The sequence below is a fragment of the Solenopsis invicta genome, chromosome 1 (assembly GCF_016802725.1).
Source record: "Solenopsis invicta isolate M01_SB chromosome 1, UNIL_Sinv_3.0, whole genome shotgun sequence".
NCBI lineage: Eukaryota > Metazoa > Arthropoda > Insecta > Hymenoptera > Formicidae > Solenopsis > Solenopsis invicta.
The window spans coordinates 2049451-2072500 of NC_052664.1; the positions used below are offsets into that span (position 1 = coordinate 2049451).

Here is a 23050-nt window from a genome sequence, read left to right on the forward strand (position 1 = left end):
CTTTAGTAGTAGATCTATGCCGGTTCAAATCCAGGAGCAACAAAAGGGGGGGGGGGGTAAAGTGTGTGGGAGAATTGTGAATGCGGGGGAGTAGGTTGCGAGGTATGACTCACACGTGCTTGCACCGTTATCAGTTTTGATAAACAAGGGCAGTGTACCGGCGAATGTTTATCAAAACAGGAGTGCTTTGTCGACGGCGGCATACCTATACACGTGATCAGGTAACCGCCGTTGGGGGGGGGGGGGGAGAAAAACCCTCGGTGTCCGAATTTGAACCGGCCTATTATCATTCGCGGCGAATTTCGCGGACGCGCGAGGGTTTAACGTTTTTTTTATAAAAGCAATAGTTTTAAATGTGTTTTTTTATAGAAGCAGTAGTTAAAGAAGAATTTAAGATTGTTAACTCTTGCAAGTTGCAAATAAAGAATATTATTCTGTATGTTATTTTAGACTTGGTTTGTGATGAGTCACAAACCTAGGTGAATTTCAGCGTAACACTGTCGTGTTTTACGTTGCAGTATATTTGAATAAGATATAAATGTTATTGTGGAAAGTATTTCTTATCTTGGTTTGTTAAACCGTAGCGTTAAAGAAAAACGGCTGTTCGCGCAAATGTTTCGAATGATTCAACATGAGCTACAGGCGTCTAGGGCAGAGCGAAAGATGGTGAACGAGGAGAGGTCGGCGATGACAATACAACAATATAATTATACGACGTGCTGCACCGGTTTTTTTGCATCAGCTGCCATCGTTCGGGGAACCAATCTGGCCTGGCAACGGACGCCTCTTCAACCCTTTTTGACTCATTAAATTTTTTTCCGGGGTTTCGAGCTGCTGCAGAAAACCGGTGCAAAACGCCGTATAATCATATTGTTGTATTGCCATCGCCGACCTCTCCCCTATCATTCTGCCCTATCTTTTGTTCTGCCCTACACGTCCTGTAGCTCATGTTGAATCGTTTAAAATGTTTGCGCGAACAGCCGTTTTCTTTAACGCTACGGTTTAACAAACCACGATAAAAAATACTTTCAACAATAACATTTATATCTTATTTAAATGTACTGCAAATATACTGCAAAAATACTAAAACACGACTGTGTCATGCTAAAATTCAAAATCTAGGTTTGTGAATCATCGCAAACCAAGTCTAAAATAACATACAGAATAATATTCTTTATTTGCAACTTGCAAGAGTTAACAATCTTAAATTCTTCTTTAACTACTGCTTTTATAAAAAGAAACATTTCAAACAAGAATTGGTTCTGTTTAAAACGAAATTATGTCTCCTTTGACATTACGCAGTTTTCTTTTGAACTTTTTTCTTAACAAGTAATTCAAGATAATTTTAGCTTGTTAGATATATATCGGAATTTCCACATTAAGTGTCTGGAATGTTAATAACACAAATAATTTGCTAAGCAAGAAGTGTTGATAGCAGTAATTTTTAATGGGAGATTAATTTCACATTTGTCAGAAAAGGTTTCAACTAACAAAACTAACACAGAAATCTTACACTGAGAAAAAACTTTATTAAAAAATCAAAATATTTAATCCGATACAATCAATTAAACATTGAGTTGATTCAACATTTAGTTGTACAAAAAAAGATTTAGTTCATTCATGCCAACTATTTACATTTTTCACACTATGAATTAATTAAAGTACTTTTAGACTCACATTTTCGAGTTTTGCAGTCAGGCTATAAAAACGCACTGTCGGCCAGTATTGGCGTTAGGAAAAGCAGTTACAATCCTTCAGATAATAAGAAGTACAGCTTGCAGTAGGTAGAAACTGATCGTACAAGTCGGCTGGCTCGTAAGCCGGCGGAAGCATACGACGCGCGACGACAATTGAGATCCTTGACGATCGCGGAACACGAGAATTTCAATGAATTTCCAGCTATATTCACTGACCGTGTTCCGTGAAACGTCCATCGTTCCGGCAAGATGTACAAAGTTCCTCTGCGCGCAATAGGAACCGTTTCCGTCGAAACGAATAAGATCGCAGGGTGCTGTTTTGCGCACTAAAAGCTTGACGAAATGTTTAAAGAACACTCGAAAAATATGCTCGCTGAGAAGCACTGGTTTTTAATAGCTCACATGTGGTTCACGCGGTGCGTGAGAAGAATGTATGTAGCTCTTGGACACGTTGCGTTGCACTTATTGTTAGATGGACGGCGTTTGTAACTAACATTGACAATTAATGTAAAACTAATTTCATATCTCGAAAGTAATTTTTTGGTTTTCCTAATTATCAAAAAAAAAAATTAATTTTTACTAAAATTATACTAGAAATAAAATACATTAAAGGCACGCACAAATTAATAAAATTTTGTAAAATTAATGCACAAATATGCTACATTTTAAGACCTTTTTTCTTAAAGAAAGACTGATGATTAATGAAATGTAAAGTATATTTTATATATAGAAAGTATGTAAATATCTATAATGTGCAAAGAAAAGAACTTTAAGTATTACGTTTGTAATTGCGCTATGCTTCCGATTTCGGAGCAAGCAACAAATTTGGACGAGGAAGCGGACAATGCTCGGGATGATGATCAGGCGCGGAGGTCGGCGGACAGTCCATTAACGAGTGACAACATCGTCAAATAAAAAGTTCCTTGTGATATGACACTTTTTTGTGGGCATGCAGCGATAATTGATGGCTTAATAATAAAAATAACTGCAAATCGTTTCGGTAGACATGCGCAGTAATACTTTGTAATCGCCGAAGGTAATTTGTTCGTCAGCATATTAATTACATAACTGACAGCTGATTTGAATCTAAGGACGATCAATGTTTGTCATATCACTCATCAATTATTACAATTGGTAATAGCAAGTATCAAACGCACTTCAATTTTGACGTGCAATAAGTGCTAATTTCAAATGTGCCAAGAGCGAAATGATGTAACAGTTTTTGTTACGATGTGTGTATGTCAAACAAGCATTGAAATTTCCTTCAACAAAAATATCAATTATTAATAACAGGGTTGGATAAGTTAATAAATTTTTTTTAACTAAATTAAGTTAAAGTTGATGGCACATAAAATTAATTTAGTTACGTTAAAAGTTATATGAATAAAAATTAACTCAGTTAAAGTTACATTAAGATTAAATTAACGTAAGTTAAAATAAAAGTTAATTTTCGAAATCATTATTTACATAAAATTAGAATATTGTAATTTATAAAATTGCATTATTCTAAATAAGAAACAATTATAGTATAAATTAACAAATAAATTTTTTCTTTTATTTATAATTTAAGTTTATATGAAGTAAAGAAGAAATATTTTTTTTTATATATAGATATATATCCTTTTACAATTTTTTTACAATTAAATTATTAAAAATACGATTTCACGTATAAAATATAACCTTACGTATAATATATCGATAAAATATAATCCTATTAAAATTTATTATTATTAAAGTGATTATTAAATTTAAATAACAACGTTATTTAAAAATAACGATCGGTTACTTTCGTAGTAAGTCATCAAATAGCAAACCACCTGCACTAAACATTTATTTTACAAGTGCTGAGAATGGTACTAATGTATCATACTGTCATTTATAAAACAGATAAAAAAAATTAATGTAGAAAAAAGTTAATAAGTTAATGTTTAAAAACAACTAGTTAAAGTTAAAAATTAATGCATTTAATATTAATTAAATTAAGTTAAAAGTTATTAACTTTTTAACTTTTTGCTTAACTTTTAACTTTTTAACTAGTTACTACTCAAGCCTCATTAATAAGTGTTAAGAGGATGCTAAAGTAACAGAAGAACTTCCTCGACGTCGGTACTGCAGATCACTGCAGATTATTTTTCGAGCGAGACCAGGCTATCGCTCTTTGTTCATCGCATAGATCTGTCTTTGTTTTTCGATTATTTTACCATCTGCGGAAAAACCTGTCAACTACCGTTGGGTCCCATACTGCTTTGTTTATGACAGTTTAGCTTCGCTGAGCGAAACATGCATGTGGTAAAAGCACATTAGCATATCTTTTTTGTTAGGCGTTTAGTCGTAATTTCACACAGTCAGTGTTATTCGTGTATGTTTTTTGAAGTGCGCTTTACTATCATTTTGTACGAGCTACACAACTTCTGTATTAAGATAAAGTTAACCCGAGGTGACGGTTATACGAGTGAATTTTTAATGATTTATTAATTTTTGTTCGATTTTCTTGTAAAATTGACCGGAATGCGTCATCTTTTACACATATTTCAATCCTAAAAAAAAGTTTTTGTGATTTTGTAACGCCAATTCGAAGATATTTAGTGCACTGTAAATGTTGGTAATATGGTACTTTAGCATTCTCTAAAGAAATTTATTAAGATATGTATGTAAAAGAAATATATGTTTTTTATTTCTTATAAAAATGTTAAATAAAACTTTTCTTTTATGTGCAAAAAAACATGCATTTTTAATATAATTATAGATATAGATTTTCAAGTGTTTGCTATATTTTACATAGTCTTTTATTAGCATTCCATGCAACGTTCGCATGTTTGTGTTTTTTTTAAATAATAATTTTGTGAAAAGAGTCATATGTCATGCGCAAGTGGTTTCGATTTGCAAACGGTATTGCATCAAAATTGCATTTTTCATTTCTGGCAAATGAAGGACAATGAATGGAACAAATAAACAGAATAGGCTTTAACAACATAAAAAATTGTAAGGTACTTTGATATTTTATATGATATAAAAGTGAGAAAGACGACATACTCTACGCGTAAGTAAGCGCGGTATGAAACAGTAATTCCGTCGTAATTATCACGTCGTAAATCAAGACTGCGTTTACCATCAAAACGTAATTTTACACGTGCGAAATCTAAATGACACATTTAATAAAACTCATAAAAATAGTAACATCCCAGCAAACATCAATTAAGTTACATGTAACGCAAATGTTAGTTGTAATTTTCCACTCAACAATGTAACTGTTATACTATACATAACGAGTGTATTACATAACAATTACGTTGTTGAGTGAGAAATTGCAACTAATATTTTCATTACATGTAACTTGGTGTTACATTGGTTGATATTAGTTTTATTGGTACTAAGAATCAAAATCATTAATAATTTTTATTAATTTACGATTTATGAGGAATAGACACGAATGACATGTTTAAAAGTGATTTATAACTTCAAAAAATAGTATTAATTGCTGAAGCAGATTGATTTAGCATTACCAGAAGCACAGACAACATGATGTCATCTTTTAGTCGCATTTAATGCTTTTTCTATTCTTCATTATACATTTCTCCATTATACAATTCTTCCATACAAAAGTATTAAGAGCTGCTTTACGTTAACGTAGCACCAATTGAAATAAGCAAAACTCTCTGCACAAGTGAAGCAGCCTTAAATAACTATTGCATTTCCCGAGGATGAAAGATAAATGTTTACAGGTATAAAAGGGAGAATAGGAGAGAGATTGATGTGACACACTGTGCCACTTTTAAGACTAATTTTGAATAACGCTGATATAAAAAATGTGGTGATCTCGTGATCGAAAATGTTCTCATAATTCCTATACTTTATGCTTAACAAAGCATAGTGATGTTATTAATAAAGATGACCTCAACATGTTGCATATTAAAGTTTTCGGATGCATAAAGTAATTTGTAAATAATATCAGAATAAATATATCAATAGAAACTATATGTATATGTATGTATAAAACATTTTAATCAAATTATTGTTGCAAAGCAAAATTTTGTAATTTTTATATATGTAAGATATTATAATTTTATAATTTTTGAAGTTACTCTATGCATACACATCCATCATTAAATCATTTTTATAACACGAGAATTTTCATAATTTGTAGCTATACAATTATATATGCACCGATGAAAAGTTTGCTGATCGCAGACATTAAACATCAGAGTACATTGGTGTGGCTCGTTAAATCTTTCTCAATATTTTGCATTATGACGTAAATCATTTACATGAAAGCAGTAAACCGAAGCAATTTTATAAAGCACGTGCAAGTAGATCAAGAAAAATGTTATTCCATCTTGAGAAGAGTCGCAAAATAGAAGTTGTCAGTAAAAGAAGAATGAGTTTTTCGAACAATTTAAGTAAAGCTTCATAAACTACAAAATTTTGCCTACAAAATGCTTTTTTTTTTAAATTTTTCTACGATTTTTTTCGACCGAGTTACGCAACTGTAAAGCTAAACCTGCATTTTTTACAAATGTTATCCGTACTCTATGAAAAATCATCGTACGCAAAAAATTGAAAAAGCATTTTAAAGCTTGCAGTTTTAGCTTTAACATGCTATCAATGGTTTTCAAAAATTTTCTCAATTTCTCAGTGCTATGCCTCAAAAAGATATAGTTTTTTCCTTAAAATTTTTGACAGCCTGTAGCTTAATAAAAAAATGTTCTCTCGACAAATGCAATGCAAGTACCATAAAGTATGACATTTTCTCTACAAAATGCATTTTTTTTAATTTTTCTACAATTTTTTTTTTTTACCAAGTTAAAAATGCTATAATGCTAATATCGGCGGTAAACGTCATTTTTCGGAAAAATGTACTGTAAAAAATGTGTTTCTTCGAAGTCTTTTAATTCGGTCAAAAAAAATCGTAGGAAAATTTTAAAAAAAGCATTTTGTAGAAAAAATGTCATATTTTATGGCACTTGCATTAGATTTGTCAAGAAAAAAATTTTTTATTGAGCTACAGGCTGTCAAAAATTTTAAGGAAGAAATAGTGTATTTTTTGGGGCATAGCACTGAGAAATTGAGAAAATTTTTGAAAACCATTGATAGCATGTTAAACTTCAAGCTTTAAAATGTTTTTTTAATTTTTTGCATACGATATTTTTTTACGGAGTATGGATAACATTTGTAAAAAATGCAGGTTATTAACAAAATGTCACGCCAATTTCACAGATCCAAAAATCAGTTGATACAGCGTTAAAGTTGAAACTTCAAGCTCCAAAATGCTTTTTTTATTTTCTATCTACAAGGACTTTTTGTCGAGTTACAGCCATTTAAAAATAGCCTAATTTTTGGTGTCTGGAAAGTGTTCCCCCTTTTTTTTAGTAGTGCATATCTCGAAAACTGTAGGAGAGCACTAATTAATTTATAACAAAAAGTTGTTCAGTATCCTTGCCTCTTTAACATATGTCAAGATCAACATAATTGGAGCTGGGTTCTCTATACTGTATAATTACCGAAATTTATTGCAAATGCGACACGCCAAATAAACACGTATCACAGAAATAAGGAAAGGTGTTATAAAAATACAAAAATACAGTACATCAAAAAAGAAAGTGAAGCGAGGGAGCAAAAGAGACCATGGATAACACACGTGAGATTTTTTTCACATGGAAGCTAGCAAATCGAAGAGTACATACCTCTTGTGTATAGCCAGATGTAATGAAGATAAAAGAAAAGTACATTGGGCAAGCGGGAGCGGGTAAAGCACGTCGCGCACGAGATAAAAAGATTCTTCTTTCTCAGCCGGCAGGCGACCCGCATCCTCCATGCAAGGTGAGGACGAAGGAGATTGCCGCGCCGGACGGGCAACAACGGCGTCACCGTGTCAATCGTCGGACCTTTGCACAAAAACAATTGATAGCGTATTACGCGAGAGTACTGCTTGTGGTGGGAGTAGATTGACCAGTCTACGGTACTGCTTCTCGCTAAAAGTGGAGGCGCTTATTGTTCAGTACTGTTCGATATTGACGACCAGTGTTGCTAACTCTCAAAAAAAAAAAGAAAAACTAGATGGCATTTTAAAAAAAGCTGAAAAATAGCCATATTTTATTAAGCTTTAAAAATAGAGTTATATAATAAAAAAGAATACTGTTGTGCCCGTTCGGCTGAGCTTGAGAAGCTGGCCGAAGGAAGATCTATTAGATAGAAGAAGCGCGGCCGGCTTTTGTTCTGTTTTGGGACGCGGAGCTGTCAAGCAATAATTTTAAAATAATTCCGTTACGAATTAATTGTACATAGTGATTTGATTAAAGTCAGTGTTTTCTATTTAAAAAAAAAGTGCCTAATTATTTCGTGTTGTGCGTTTGCGCCTCCTTCGCGAGAGTTTTGCGTGCTCGTCTCGACAAATACAACAATACATTTATAATTATATAATTCAATATATCAATTTATTTAAATACGACATAAAATTCAATTTTTAAAATTGCACATGAACATTATATATAAAATAGTATTATAAAATAAACTATAACTGTTATAATATGTTCTATTATATGTTATGAATGATATAATAAAATAAAAAATCTTAGCAAAGAAATCTACACGAAGCATTCGTGAAGTAAGCCATTTACTATATATTAAAATTCTCATATTTTTGGTGATAAGTTTATTAGTACCAATACAATTTAAAACATTTTCCGGTAATTCATAATTGTAACAGCACTTTCCGTGTCTTTTTAAACCATATACATAATATTGAATTTAAGATATATTAAGACTTGTGCGCGAGAGTGGAGCAAAGTGAGCGAGAGGCGGCGATAAAAAGGAGAGGTGGGAAAATTGAGCGGGTGACTATCCAAAAATAAAGCGTCGTATAACTGACGAATAAAGTTATTTAATTTGCTACACTCATTTATCGTCGAACAGCATGAATTTACAAAGTCATGAACGGTAGCCGAAATCTTTCTCCGAGAGACGTATGCCGATTCTAATATAAAGTCCGCGTACGCGTTGATTATAAGTTATCTCGCAAAACAACCGCGAAGCGCGTTTGATATTTGTGCCTTATATAGACAACGATCCCCCTCGAAAGGTCCAGGCAGGAATTCAGTAAATAGACGACGGTTACCAATTTCCGTAGATCTCTCGAGAAGGCTCGCTGTTATTATTTGCCGAATATTGATTTTGCCACTTGGCAACAGCATATAGCTTTCCCGTTCGCGAGCAGCGGTCCGCCGTGTGAGCGGGAAGAGCGCTGCCACGCGTGACGCGCTCGAATCACCGTCATCTCGAACAAGACGTTAAATTATTCGTCATCTCGAACAAAAGACGTTAAATTATTTCTTGTTTTATGTTTTACTAAGTTGAGTTGACTAAATATACGCTCAATTTCTGCATCTGACACTGGAAACACCAAAAACAATAAAGCTATTTCTGCTAAATTTTTAAAAGGATTTTCACCTATAGCGTCTCGGTATTTATATACTTCTCCCATAAATATACAGTATGGTGTATTTTGTTCCATTTAATTAAATGAATTTTATTATATTCGATTTCTATTTGTGCAATATGTAAGGGGTCAATATTCATTTCAATTAACAAACGTGTAATAAGTAGTTTGTGATGCTTAAGTACATTTTCAACAAATACAAAATAAATTAATTTTTTCTAAGATTTCAATGTTGTCAGGTAATCTTTGTTTTATTTGTTTATATAAAAATAGTAAAAAGTTTCTGCATCGAGATCTTACGTTTGTTTCTTCTTTTATATTAATTCTTTTTTCGTCTTTGAGATGTTTAATTTTATTCTTAAACCCATAACCCAAATAGGGATTAGGATCTAAAAATGGTTAAATAACATTTTTTATAAAATCTACTTTATGACATGGAAGTACTATCATTTTACTAATACTATTAATGAGTAGAGTAAGATCCTTAAATAACTTTAGAGGAACTACATTATTGGCTTTGAATGCTTTATTTACTTGTTGAACATTATGTAAAATAGGTTTTAGAAATAATAAGTATAATAAATTGGTTTCATCTTTATATATGTTATATAAAATCTCTGCATTGTAGCATTTTTCTGAAATGCGAACAACTTCAAAGTGAGTTTTTAATTCTAAATATTGATCTAAAATAGAGGATATTGCAAACTCAATTAAAAACCATCTTGTATTGAAAGCCTGTACAATTTTTTTTGACTCTTTTCCTTCCATAATAGTTTTATATAATTCACGATATTAATATTTTCTGACAGATGACCGTGAAAACTAATTATAAGTTTCAGAAACTAAATATTCTAAAACACGTGGTAATGTATCACTTGTTGCATGAGATACTGCTAATCGCAGCGAATGACAAACACACTTAATTAAAACTAAATTTGGAACATCTTTCTTTAATTTTTGGTAAAGGCCGTTCCCATTATTGTCCCGAAATCTTAGGTTCAAATCTCGTTGGCCCCGTGCGTTCTTAAAAATTGTAAAATAATGCTTAATCGTAATTAGTAAAATAGAATATATGCGAATTAGATTAATCTATAATAAAAATAAAAATTAAATCTGCAAGAAAACTGAAAAAAATTTTTTTTTATAATAAAAGTTTTTGAATAAAAATGTTTAATTTTTGCTGCCAGCGTGGTATCAGATCTTGTCAGCACGGGGTGCTCGATTTGTGCTAGCAGTCTACCGTCAGATTATGTTGCGCATGTCATGTTCGAATCCTGCCGACTATTTGGCATCATGTGCTGGCAGTACGGCGTGCTCGCCTGGTGCTGTAATTTCACTGACATAGAATATCAACAGAATATAAGCAAAATTTGAGATCAGTTGAGTTCAGCCTGCCAACACGTCGAATCTGCCGTCAGCCTGTCGACACAGTGGTAACATTTTATTGACTGGGTAATGTTTAAACATCAATAACATTTGGTATATTATCAAAATTTTCAAACCTAACCGACGGGCAGGTAAAAACACTCGGATCCACTTATATTAATTTTATGGGTCACCCCGTACATATTCACGTAATTTCAAACAGTTTTCCAATCGCGCAGGAAGGTATCCTAGGATCGGATTTTCTCCGTGACCCCGCGAGCATCGATTTTGTTAATCGAGTCGTACAATGGCGAGTGTGGGGATTTGAATGAAAAAACCCGTCGAATTAAACTAAACTCGATTACTTGCTTTATTCTGTATGTGTGTATAATGCTATACACGACGCTTCGTGCGTGCGTGCGTGTTCTGTGTGAGACTTAAGTCTGTTCTACAATAGCAGTAGAATACAAGACCGTAAGGTTGTAAGGCGGGTTTTAAGAGCTTGTAAGTGAATAAAACCTTTTTATTTCTTACATTACAACCTTACGTCTTGTGTTTATTGCTATTGTAGAACAGGTTTTAGTGTAAGACCGACGCCCTCTTACGTGACGTCGAACGCTAGAGCATAGGCATAGACTACGCGTGGTTAAAATACGAAATCAAAAGTTTGTGTTACAAAATCATACATTCCGGCCACCTTGAAGTATCACTTCAACAACTGAACATAAAATAATAAATGGTGTGATTTGTGTGGTTTGCAACAAATAAATAAACCCTAATGCAATAAACTTAAGTAGTAAACGCAGTCGTTAATTAACAGGTAATATGCATATCTTGGGTAATGAACGCTGAATAATTCCGCCGGTAGTTTTCAAAGACACTTACTAATTTATCGGGGTGAGTTTCTTATATTCTACCGGTACGCTATTTTAATGGAGGTAAATTTTTGTCGCGAATTAAAGCTAGTTTGCTTACTTCGATTTCGTCGTTACGCATTGAAGATTTCCATTTCATACGCTATTGCATCAGAGCAACATATTCTTTTGACCAGCGTCTCTAAAATGACTGTTGTAACTGTGTTACTAATTGATAGCGATTGAGACGATTCAAAGGAACGTCTAACATTGATTCTTCCGGCAAAGCCAAAAGAGATGTTTCAATTTAAAAATGTCTAGTAGTAACACTGCCAACTCATCCGGAGTGCTGCTCAAAGGACACAAGGGTCGCGAGTCAAGTATTACCTCTATTTGAACAAGAACAATGTACAATTCTTCGAACGATAAGAGTGTTTCATGTATTACAGCTTTGAGATGCGTTTTTATAGATTTAACGTTAACTTCCCACAATCCTCCCATATGAAGGCAGTGAGGCGGAATAAATTTCCAAGAAATTCCATGGTCGGCCGCAAAGTTTATAATCTTTGTTTGATGTTCGGATTGTGATAAAAATTCATCCATTTGTCGTAGAGCGTTGCTAGCTCCTAAGAAATTTTTGCCATTGTCAGACAAGATAGAGTTGCGTTTTCCTCGTCGAGAAATGAATCGTTTTAACGCGTTCAAGAACATCTCAGTGGTAAGATCAGAGACCAACTCAATATGTATGGCTTTGGTGGCCATGCAAACAAACATACATAAGCCTTACTCGATTTATTTCTTTGACAGTTTGACATTGAAAGGGCCTGCGTAATCAACACTTGTGTGGTAAAACGCTCTAGATGAAGTGACCCTGGACGCTGGTAAACTGCCCATCTGTTGTATCGAGTTACGTGGTCGCGTTCGGAAACATAGAACACATTTACTCAGTACACGCTATATCGCGTGTTTTGCATGAATTATCCTGAAAGTTTCACAAAGTATTGTCAACAACGTTTAAGGACCTGTGTGAAAATTAAGTGTTGATCGCGTATAATCAGGTCAGTCAGTGCGTCATGTGAAGATAAGAGTATATAATGTCTTTGTGAGTAGGACAAGGGAGCATTCTTCAGCCGGCCACCAACCCGGAGTAATCCGTTCTGATCCAGGAAAGGGTTTAGTGAGAGAATCTTGCTGTGTGGCTCAACCGCCTTGTCTCGTTGCAGATTGCGCAATTCGCATTGGAACGCCTTTAGTTGATGAATCTTTGTTAACACGATCATAGCCCTTTGAAGCTCGTCAACGGTGAGTGGTCCGTGAATCAGCAAAGACTTTGATTTGGATAATTTGCAATTTGTTACAAATCTTATATAAGTTGCGACGACTTGTTTTAACTGGATTAATGAAAAATATCGATTAATAATATCGAATGAATCCTTGACACAAAGTAAAGCGATTGGTTGAGTACGTGTTTCAGGTATGTCTCTTGGTATTGACATTGAAGGTGTTGGCCATCGTGATGAGTTTTCCTTTAACCAAAGCGGTCCTTCCTATCACAATGTTGCATCAAGCAATTGTGCCGGTAGAATCCTACATGAAATTATATCAGCTAGATTATCTTCTGATCGTACGTGTGACCAATCTTATTTGTCTGTTAATTGCTGAATTTCTGCGATGCGGTACCAACAAAAACTTGCTACTTCGATGGTTCGCCTTGAATCCATGCTAGCACAATCTCAGAGTCTGTTCAGCAAATAGCGTTTTGAAATTGTGCAGCTAAAAACTGGAGATATCTTGTCGCGTAGAGTAACAAGAAGTATTGCTTTGCATAGTTCAAGCCGTAGCAGACTAATCTTCAAGGGTGCCACTCGTGATTTTGCTGCCAGCAATTGAACCTTGATTATTCCAGTCTTATTGGTAGAACGGACATAAACGCAGGCCCCATAAGGAGTCTGGGATGCGTCACAAAAACTATGGAGCTGGATATCAGTAGGATTGTGTAAAACAGCATGGCGTGAGATTGATATCTGAAAACAATGTCTATTTGCACTGTCGAAATAAGATTTCTTAAAATATACAATCGTTATTGTTCTAATAATGGCATAATAAGCATATCTATGACAATCTTTCTTCTCTCAAAAAAAATTCAAAATTAAACATAATGTTATATCTTTATAACAAAAAAAAGGAAATTAATGTTTGTATTTGTACTGTCAACATAATATATAGACGGTGTAACTAAGAAAATGTACACTCAAGGACTTTGATTCTGTCCATGGGAAAATTTTTCAAATTGAGAAGTAGCTATCTTTCTACATACTTACAGTTTATGATTAACATAACAACCAATAAGCTCTAGTCGTTTCATTAACCATAAACTGCAAGTATGTAGAAAGTGGTGATTTCTCAGTTTGGAAAATTTCCCCATGGACAGAATTAAAGTCCTCGGGTGTACATGAAGTATGCTACGAGATATAGGACAAAAACCTACGTCAAAAGTCTCAAATTATTTTTTGATTTGAACCTTATTTGTTCATAGTTATGCAGTATTAAAATTTGCAAATAAGCCGTGTATAGACGGAGGAGGATTAGCAAACTTTAATACTGTATAACTATGAACAAAAACCCCAGATCAAAAAATGGCGAGAAATTCTTCGATTTGGATTCTTATCCTGTATCCCGTGGTATACTTCATGTATGTTTTTCAGTTACACCCTATTTAGATTTCTTAAATTAAATGATCCTTATTGTTCTGATAATGGCATCGTAAGAGCATTCATAATCATCTTTCGTTTTGCATTTTTTTCCTTTTCTGGAATAGTGCCAAATTGTACTTTTATAAATTCCATGAAAGCGTTATCTGCCGTTAAAGACTTGTTTTCCATATATGATGAAATTCTTTGGGTCATTTGAGCTAATGATTGCTCTAACTCGTTTGATTCGTCGACTTTCCACCTTTTGTGTTTCAGTGCAACTTTTTCAGTGCAACGTTTTCTTTATTAAAATATTTTTTGTTATCAATATGCTGCTTGTTTACACTTTTATTTACGCTGTTTAATGAACTTGCAACACTTTGTAACAAGTCATCATCTTCATTAATTACTGGTTCAGATATTGTGCAATTTGTGTAGCTTCTGAAAACAAGCATATAAAATACGTAAGAGAAGATATATTTAAACAAATAATTTAATGAGTTATTTTACCTTCGTCTTTTAATTACGCGGTCCAAGAATGCTAACTGGGAAAAAAAAAAGAAATTGACTAGTTTTACTTACACCACTTTCACTTTTAGATTGAATTTCTAGCTTTCTTTTCTCTCTGTTACATTGGTCCCTTAATGAGATGCATCTTTTTCGACAATAGGATGGAGTATACATGTCACCTGAACAGTAAAAGTTTCAGATTAAAATACATTATACCATTATTTCTCTAATTATATTTTTATATAAGTAATTATACATACAATTATAAGTATAATTTATTACCACAATCAGTTTCAGTCATTATTTTGGATATTTCTATCTATAGCATTTTCTTTCATCAAAGAGTTTTTATAATTGGCGTCACTTTTATCATAGAGAAATATTCGCTCTCAGTATAGTTCGATTAGAAGTTCATCGCCTTGCTTTTCTTCAACATTAATAAATACAGGATCGCAATTATCCTGCCTGATCGCAATCATCTGTGCTGGTTTCAAGTAAATCATCAAGAATTTGGCAATATTGAGAATGATCTGACATTTTTGTTCTTGTATCACTTTCAAAATAACTAAATATTCTATTGAAAAAGCAAACTATAAATTAGAATAATAATAAAAGTTCAGAGCTAAAAGAAGAAAAATAAATTTTGTAAATCAAACTTACTAAATAAGATTAGAAGACCGAAAAAGAATGCAACTGTACAGCTTAATGAGTAAATTGTAGTTGATGTAGTTGCTCGCTGCATGTAGCGAGTTATTCTAATGCAATATTATTCTGCATCAAAATAGTGGAATTTTTTGGAAGACCGTCATTAAAGGTCGAAACGTTTGCCCGACATTGGAGTTTTTTGCTATTTATTTGCACCCGACATCCTGCGTGGCTCTTGAGCTCACTTTTCTCTAATTCAAATTATTGTCGTTATGAATAAAATCTGTTTTTATTTTAATTTAGATCATATTTAGTTATAAATTATTAAGTTAATATATTAATATTATTCACCTCGTCTCTCCGCGCACTTAATAGATCATCATACATTCAACACAACAAGTCTTACGGCTTTTCTCTGCCTTACCCAACGTCACGTCAGGTCACGTCGCGTCAGTTACGTCTCGTTTTCTCCCATCAAAGTGCATTCGCCCTCGTGTCGTACATCCGTCTAATTCTAGTACGACCACGAGTTTAAGGATTCTGTTCCGTCTTTCCCTGTCTTCCTTATATTCCTTATATTCCAACTTTTCCTTAATCATTTTTTCTTTAAGACTGAACGTAACACTATCGTGCTCTATCGTAGATATGTTTCAACATTCTACGAATATCTAAGAATTAAAAAAATTTTTTCCAATCTATGTAATTTTTTTGTAATTTTTCGTAGAAATTCTTAGCTTTTCGTAATTATTATTTTTTGTAAAAATTTTTCTGTCAGTTATTTTTCCAATTAAGGGTTTTTCAATTCAAATAGTATGTATTATATTCTAGTAGAATATAACGTTTAATTTCAAAGAATTAGAAACGAAACAATACAAGATAAAAGAATTTTTGTATAAAAAATATTTGATGTTAAACCTCTAAATATATTATAAGTTAGTAAAGTCTATGTCAAATAAGAAAAACAATGAAAAGAATTTAAGGAAACATGCGATAGACATAACAATGAATAGCGTGTGTTAAAATGTTCTATTTTGATATGTTAACGTACTCAAGTAAAAAATTTGCTCAATTTGAACATTTTAAAAAGTACAATTTAAAAATTTGTTGCATGTGATAGACTTTAGAAACATTTTTATTATAACATTTCATATGACATTTTGCAAAAATCTTTGCAGAATCTTTTCAAAAGTATTGTATATGAGATGTGAATGGTTGAAACTTTTGAAAGCTTTCTGCAACAATTGATACTGTATGAGAAGATAATTAAAATTTCTCTTATCAAAACATTTCATTAAAGTACGATTAGTACAGTTTACACATTTGCTTCAAATACAAAATTACAAGATCATAATGTAAACATCAAGTATAAAACATTAATGTTATAATTTTAAACTCATAATGCAATTGTTATGTATAAATCGTGTTTAAGAAGAATGTCTTGTGATCGTAATTATAATGTTCGAAATTGATCAAGTAATCAGTGATAGAGCCAAGTTTGATACCTGAGCGTGCTGCATCAGCAAATTGCAATCAATGAAACTGAGGAGACCGTCAATCACATAGCGGTTTTTTTCCAAGCTCATTTGTTCCTGCTATCAATCGCACATTGTCCGTGACTCCCAGCTATTCCATCACACAATCATTTTGTATTTTGATCTCCTCTTTGTCTTGGAATGCTGATAGATTACCCATGAATCGCATTCAAGTAATCGACAAATAATCCGGAAGAGGATGCAAGATTAGTCTTAAGTAGTCCTAAAATAAGAAATAAACATATAAAAAAATAAAACACTAATAATAACACAACATCAGAAATAAAAAACAAACTTCGTTTTCTTTCCTTATAGAGCTTTTTTCTCGCGCCTACAGCTTTACTTAGATATGAACATACAAGTAAATAGGGTTGCATTTAAACAGGCGATTAAACGGCGGACTCTGATAAATACCATATACACTATTAATTTATTATAATACTTCTTTAATATATTTTGATTTTATTAACTACTTTTATTTTACTAAATTGCAACAGTTATAATAAATGTTAATTTATTTTTAAATATTTTATTGTTTTTTGGATATAAATGTACAACACATAGTAAAAATATTTTAACATTAAATCCGATAGAAAATGCATTCGTACATCCAAAGTTCATCAATTATTTTGAGCTGAGCGGTTCAAGTACGATATGTGAAGTTGTGGTTTATTCGTTCATCGTCCTTCAAACAGAAATCAAAATGATTAGAGTAAGGCCAAGAGGAATATTAGGTAATAGGAATATGAAATGAAATTTAAAATCAGTTTCCTCAATAAACATTATAAATAAATAATAATTAAGTTATATTGTATCTTGTAGCATCATGGCACATTTATATCTTACATTTTATTTGTATCCATTGTGTATTATATTTAATATTTATTGAGAAAATTGATTCCAAAATTTTAATTTCCATTCTTAATATCTAATAGTCCTCTATTGTGTGAAAGGCTTAAAAGGTTTCCAATCTTTTGAGAAAAAAAAAATACCTGATAATTTGTCTCGTCTTTTACCTCCTTTAATTCCTGCTCGTTGACCTCATTAATATTTATCTTTTTGATGTATTCATTAAATCTGGTTTCGATTTTTGCAAACTCCTCCGATATATAATACAGTAGCATTAGCTCATATTCTTGCCGTTTTAGGAAATCGCTTCCTAAAAACGATCTTCGTTAAATTTGTTAACACGTTAGATTTTTTCTGCAGATCTTTCTACAGCTCCATTCATTTGAATAATTTTTATTTACCTTTAGTGACATAAAAATTTTTTCTTTTGGAATATTTTACATGAAAATAAATATCTCTAATTTATCAAATGTACATGAAAATTCAATACATGATATTTCCGTTAAAATATTTTAAATATTAAATGTTTATTTTGTACTTTAGAACTCTATATTTTTATTAATTTTATTTTTTTTTTTTTTTTTTTACATACCGCTCTTGGCGTGAAGTACTCTTCTTTTACTTTCGGTTGAGCGCTGTAATAGTCTTTATTATGAAGCATTGTCTCGTCGGCAGGTAAAAATAATAAGTAACTCGCAACTGCTGCACATGCTTCTTTTAATTTACCAACTATGCATAAAATAAATAAAAATGATTATTTATACATATAATGTATGCTACTGTTCAGAAATGTCAGTACACTTGAGATTATCTCGCATCTCATGAAGAGTTAAGTATCTCGGAGAAAGAAATTATAGAGAAGTTTTCAAAAATGAATTTTGAAAAGAAATGAATAAAGTTTTGAATCTTATATCTTTTAGTTTTGTCTTTACAATATTTTGTTTCTAAATTATATAAAATAGAAAGTTGATATCTTTTAAATAATGTTTTGCTTTGAAGCGCTATAGTGTGATAAAATATCATCAGACAAAAAGGTAGTTTTATAGTGCAAATCTCAATCAAAAGTTAATTTCTCCATATGAGTAATAATTCAACGTAAACAATCGCAGCATTAAACGATTTCACTACAGAATGTGTTTATGTAATTTATTATCATACAAAAAAAAATGAAAAATCAGTTTAAGCATATCGAAAATACGAGATAAGAACGTCGTTTATATCACTCGTAGTCACGAACATTTCACGTGGACTGTACGTCTAAAGACCTCACAATGCTATTGAGTTGATAGTAACCTTTATGAATTGTGAATATTAATGTGCACTTATACAGATTACGGATTTGAACTTGTGTGCTTGCTCATATATGTATATTGATACGTATGAATATCTGTGGATGACTGCGCCTGTGTGTATATATATGTGTATGTGTGTTAGCAGAGATAAGAACCCCACGGTTCATAATTCTCGTAGTAATGACTATTTAATGACTTCAAATTCTTTCTATATGTACGTTAACGGGATTATTATGTGACAATCCTAGTAATATTTTCTGCATAACAGAATCTGCGTGCAGTTAAATGCATCAAAATTGAGTCAGATGTGCAAAAGATTATTCTCAATTAGTCCTGCTGACAATCAGCTGACAGACTGTCTGAGAGATTTGTGCAATGTACATGCAAATGAACTGTTTGTAGATATAATACTTGCTACAGAAATCAAATTTATTGAAGCAGATTCTTCCCTTAACTACAATCTGTAAACAGAATATTGCAATTCCTGCAGCAGATATATGTACAAATTTCTTGCAAAAATCTGCCTTACAGAATCTTTCGGAGGACTTGAACAAAATGAGGAAGCAGATTATAATGTCCTGCTGGCAGAATTTGTCAAGATCTGCTGCAAGATTTACAGCAATCTAGCAGTAAATTGCTGTTAGAGTTATTAGCTCTTGTAGATTATTCTTATTTTATTAACAAAATATTTCCATAATACTAAAAAGTATTAAATAATATTTCCGTAATATTCATAGTAACATTATTTTAATTTTTAATATTCATATAATATTTTAAGAATTTTGTATACTTACAGAGATTAGTTCAGCACTAAAGTCTTGTTATAACCGTCTGTAAACCTTTCTTGATTAAAAATGTTTTTTAACTTTGAAACTAAAGAGTTCACGGAAAAAATGAGAAAATATATTAGTTTGATTCAAATTAATTTTTTCCAAAAATTTTTAAAAACTTGTTTTATTGAAACTTGACCTTCTAGACAGTAACGTGCCTGTATTATTACTGGCATATTGCTTGCATCGTAATGCACATACCAGCAAATTTGCAGTAACTAAACCCGCATTATTAACAAATTGTCTTTACAATGTGACACACAACTTTTAGTAACAACGGCAATTTATCGGCGACTTTGAAAGCGTCATAAAAATTCGTACTGTTGCCGTTATGTTGCTATAAGAATTATAAAATTTATACAATGCTTCCACACTGCCAATAATTATCCGATGTTTCTGTAGAATTTGGATGCGTTGAGAATGAGTACGTTGTTTGTTTTTTTCAATCAGCTTTTATTCATTGAATAAACAATTTTTATTAATTAATTTTTTTTGGTAATTACTCGTTTTAAGAAATGCTGCCCCGATGGCCTTAAACTTGACATGTGTTGTCAAGGTCATGATCTTGAGAGATCCTTAGAAGATTTCAGTAGTCATATGTTGTTTGTAAAAAAATTATTTAATCATCAAAGATTGAATTCTTTCTCACATCAAAATTCTTATCTATATCATTATTTTTATTTTTGTAAAACAAATATTTCAATAACATGTATCATGAAAAATATAAAATTCAAAAGATAGTTGTTTTTCAATAAAATGTTAACTGCGGGTGTAAAATTCCTTTTTGTGAAATCAAGAATGTAACAGTAAAATTATTTTATTTACTATTGTCCAAAATAATACCTTTTTTATAATTTAAAGGCTAATGAAAAAAGAAGTCGAACTATCTTTCTAATAAAATAAGTTTATGATACACATTGAAAACAATACTGTTATTATTTTTGATTACTGAAACGTCGAAAAAATCTTGATGGTTCTGTAAGTTTTTGATTACTACTGTACAATTATAATTGTTAAATTAAAAGTGTTTGATCGAATATAGCGACATAGGTTTCAAAAATTAGTCGGCTTAGCTTGAAATTGTATTATAATTAAAAACTGAACTTTTTATGCGGTTATTTAAAAAATGGAGAGGGATGGAAGAAATAACATATCGTTTTCAACGCATCGAAATTCTACAGAAAAATTCTTCAATGTTCGAAGCACAAAATCTCTTTAAATTTTGTAAACCTGTACTATTGTCATCTCGATAAATCTTTGAAAATATGAGAAGGGGAAAAATTTAGTTAATATGTACAAAAGTGAAGCAGTCTCTGATGACCTTGACATGTATTATTAAGGAGATGGACCTGAGTAACTTGCAAAAGGTTTTAAGTAATGATCATTCCTTATTAAAAAAATATTTACGAATAAAGTTTAATGACCTTTAATATTTCTTATATTAGAGAATACATTTAATTACTATGTTAATTAATTACTTAAGTGGATACAGACGAAGAGTCTGTTACGTGAAAAGTATAAATCGGAAGATATGCGTTGTTTCGATTTCGTTAGTGACTGCCACGTACGGCTTAATGCGTCTCTCAGACAGTAAGTCGATAAACGAACAAATAGATGTTTTTTTATTTTCAAATTATGAATCGCATGTATCCACTTAAGTAATTAATTAACATCAACAAGTAATTAAATATATTTTATAGTATAAAAAATATTAAAGGTCATTAAACTTTATTGTGACTTTACAGTGAACGGAGCTAAATCCTCTATAGTACATAATTACTAACATTTGTTGTTAAATTATTTAATAAAGAGTGAGCATTACTTAAAACCTTTTGCAAATCATGACCATTTCCTTAATAATATCTGTCAAGGTAAGGGTGCAGCTCCCCTTTTGTACACATTTACCAAAAATTTAATTGTCTGAAAAAATAGAAACGACATGATATAATACAGAAAATAATTTCTTATAAAAAGTAGATAACATAATTTGTCATAAAATTATTAATTAAAAACAAAGAAAATTTTTTTATGTGAACTTGTCTCAATAGTGGCTATTATTACCTAAATAAAAAAAATCATGCATTTCTTTTAATAAAACAGTTTATAAAAATTTATAATAAGTAATATGTTCAAGCGGATTAATAAAATTAACCATGGTAAGATTAAAATACTTACGTTTATAATAAGCGAACTATAAGTAATCATAATGACTTCTGAGTAAATCACTCTGAAATTTACCATTCACGTTGTTTAACGCAAGCGAACATCCACGTTTGCACTTCAGACAGAACGCAAAGTGATCTAAAAAACATTGAACGATAAACAAAAAATATTTTTTGGGTAATTATTGATAGTCATACACTTTAAGACTCCGCATTCTTTTTATGGAAATTGAGATTTCACTTAAATGAATTGAAACTTTGGCAAATGACACTTCGTGTAATGCTGATCAAGAGTTATCATTGCGAGTTAATTCTATGAGCTGTTTTAAAGGTTTGTATGTTTTAATGGTATGTATACGAGCGCCCAAAGTTAAAAATGTTATTGAATTGAACAAACTTCAGGTACTTTGAAGTTTTTGTGCGTTTATTTATTTATCGATATAAAGGGTGTCCCAAAAGTTGAAAAATGTAATACTTTATGTTAAAAAAAAAAACAACTTTTTTTCTTTAGCAAAATTACGTTACCCAGTGAAAAATAATACTTCGAACTGATGTCGATTTAATGTCGAAAAGATTTTATCAAAATTATATCGATTTGAAAATAGGTTTCGATTCGATCATGTCCATTGCTTCGAATCCCAGTGACATATAAATTATCAAATCGATGTCAAAACGATATCAATATCGAAACGACACTGATTTCATTATAATTTTCCTGCCAAAAATGTGCGATTAAAACCGAAAAAAAATAATACAAAACGATCAGGATTTCTGCACTGAAAATACGGTATTAAGACCGATTAAAAATAAGATCGGAAAAATAGATTTATTAAAACAGAATACATTAATATAAATGTAATAAATATTTAGTTTTAAAAAATATATATTTTCTTGATTTTCTTCTTTGACATGGACATATTTGATATAATAATAATAATTATGTATAGATGTGATAATTATATATAACCATGTATAATTAGTGGGCGCTTTGTAAGATATATAGTACCTTGTATATACACTCGACGCCAAAATTAAAGGATTACCTATTCTGACTCCGAAAAATAGGCATAGTTCAAGAGAATGTAACTTTGTCAAAAATGATCGTAAAAGAAATTTTGAAAAAAAAATATTTTAAAGCATGAAATCTCTAGTTTTGAGATTAATAAGTCATTAAACGATTTACAGATCGTTT

General features: G+C 31.6%; 1 protein-coding gene across 2 annotated transcripts in view; it reads right to left on the minus strand.

The window, feature by feature from the left end:
• Positions 1 to 10840: 10840 nt before the first annotated feature.
• Positions 10841 to 23050, minus strand: part of LOC105202130 (cartilage-associated protein-like) — a 35771-nt gene continuing 23561 nt past the window's right edge. The window contains exons 4-13 of one of the 2 annotated variants that reach the window (XM_039447425.1): positions 21872 to 21997; positions 18167 to 18303; positions 17718 to 17884; positions 17334 to 17410; positions 16696 to 16948; positions 15545 to 15851; positions 15209 to 15444; positions 14809 to 15122; positions 14621 to 14727; positions 10841 to 14479 (exon numbers count right to left, since the gene is read on the minus strand). In XM_039447425.1, the coding sequence (XP_039303359.1) occupies positions 21888 to 21997 (110 nt within the window). In that variant the 3' untranslated portion in view covers positions 10841 to 14479; positions 14621 to 14727; positions 14809 to 15122; ... (5 more) ...; positions 18167 to 18303; positions 21872 to 21887. Of the gene's footprint in view, positions 14480 to 14620; positions 14728 to 14808; positions 15123 to 15208; positions 15445 to 15544; positions 15852 to 16695; positions 16949 to 17222; positions 17411 to 17717; positions 17885 to 18166; positions 18304 to 21871; positions 21998 to 23050 lie in introns of those variants that run through there. The other variant, XM_039447428.1, reaches the window with a different exon arrangement.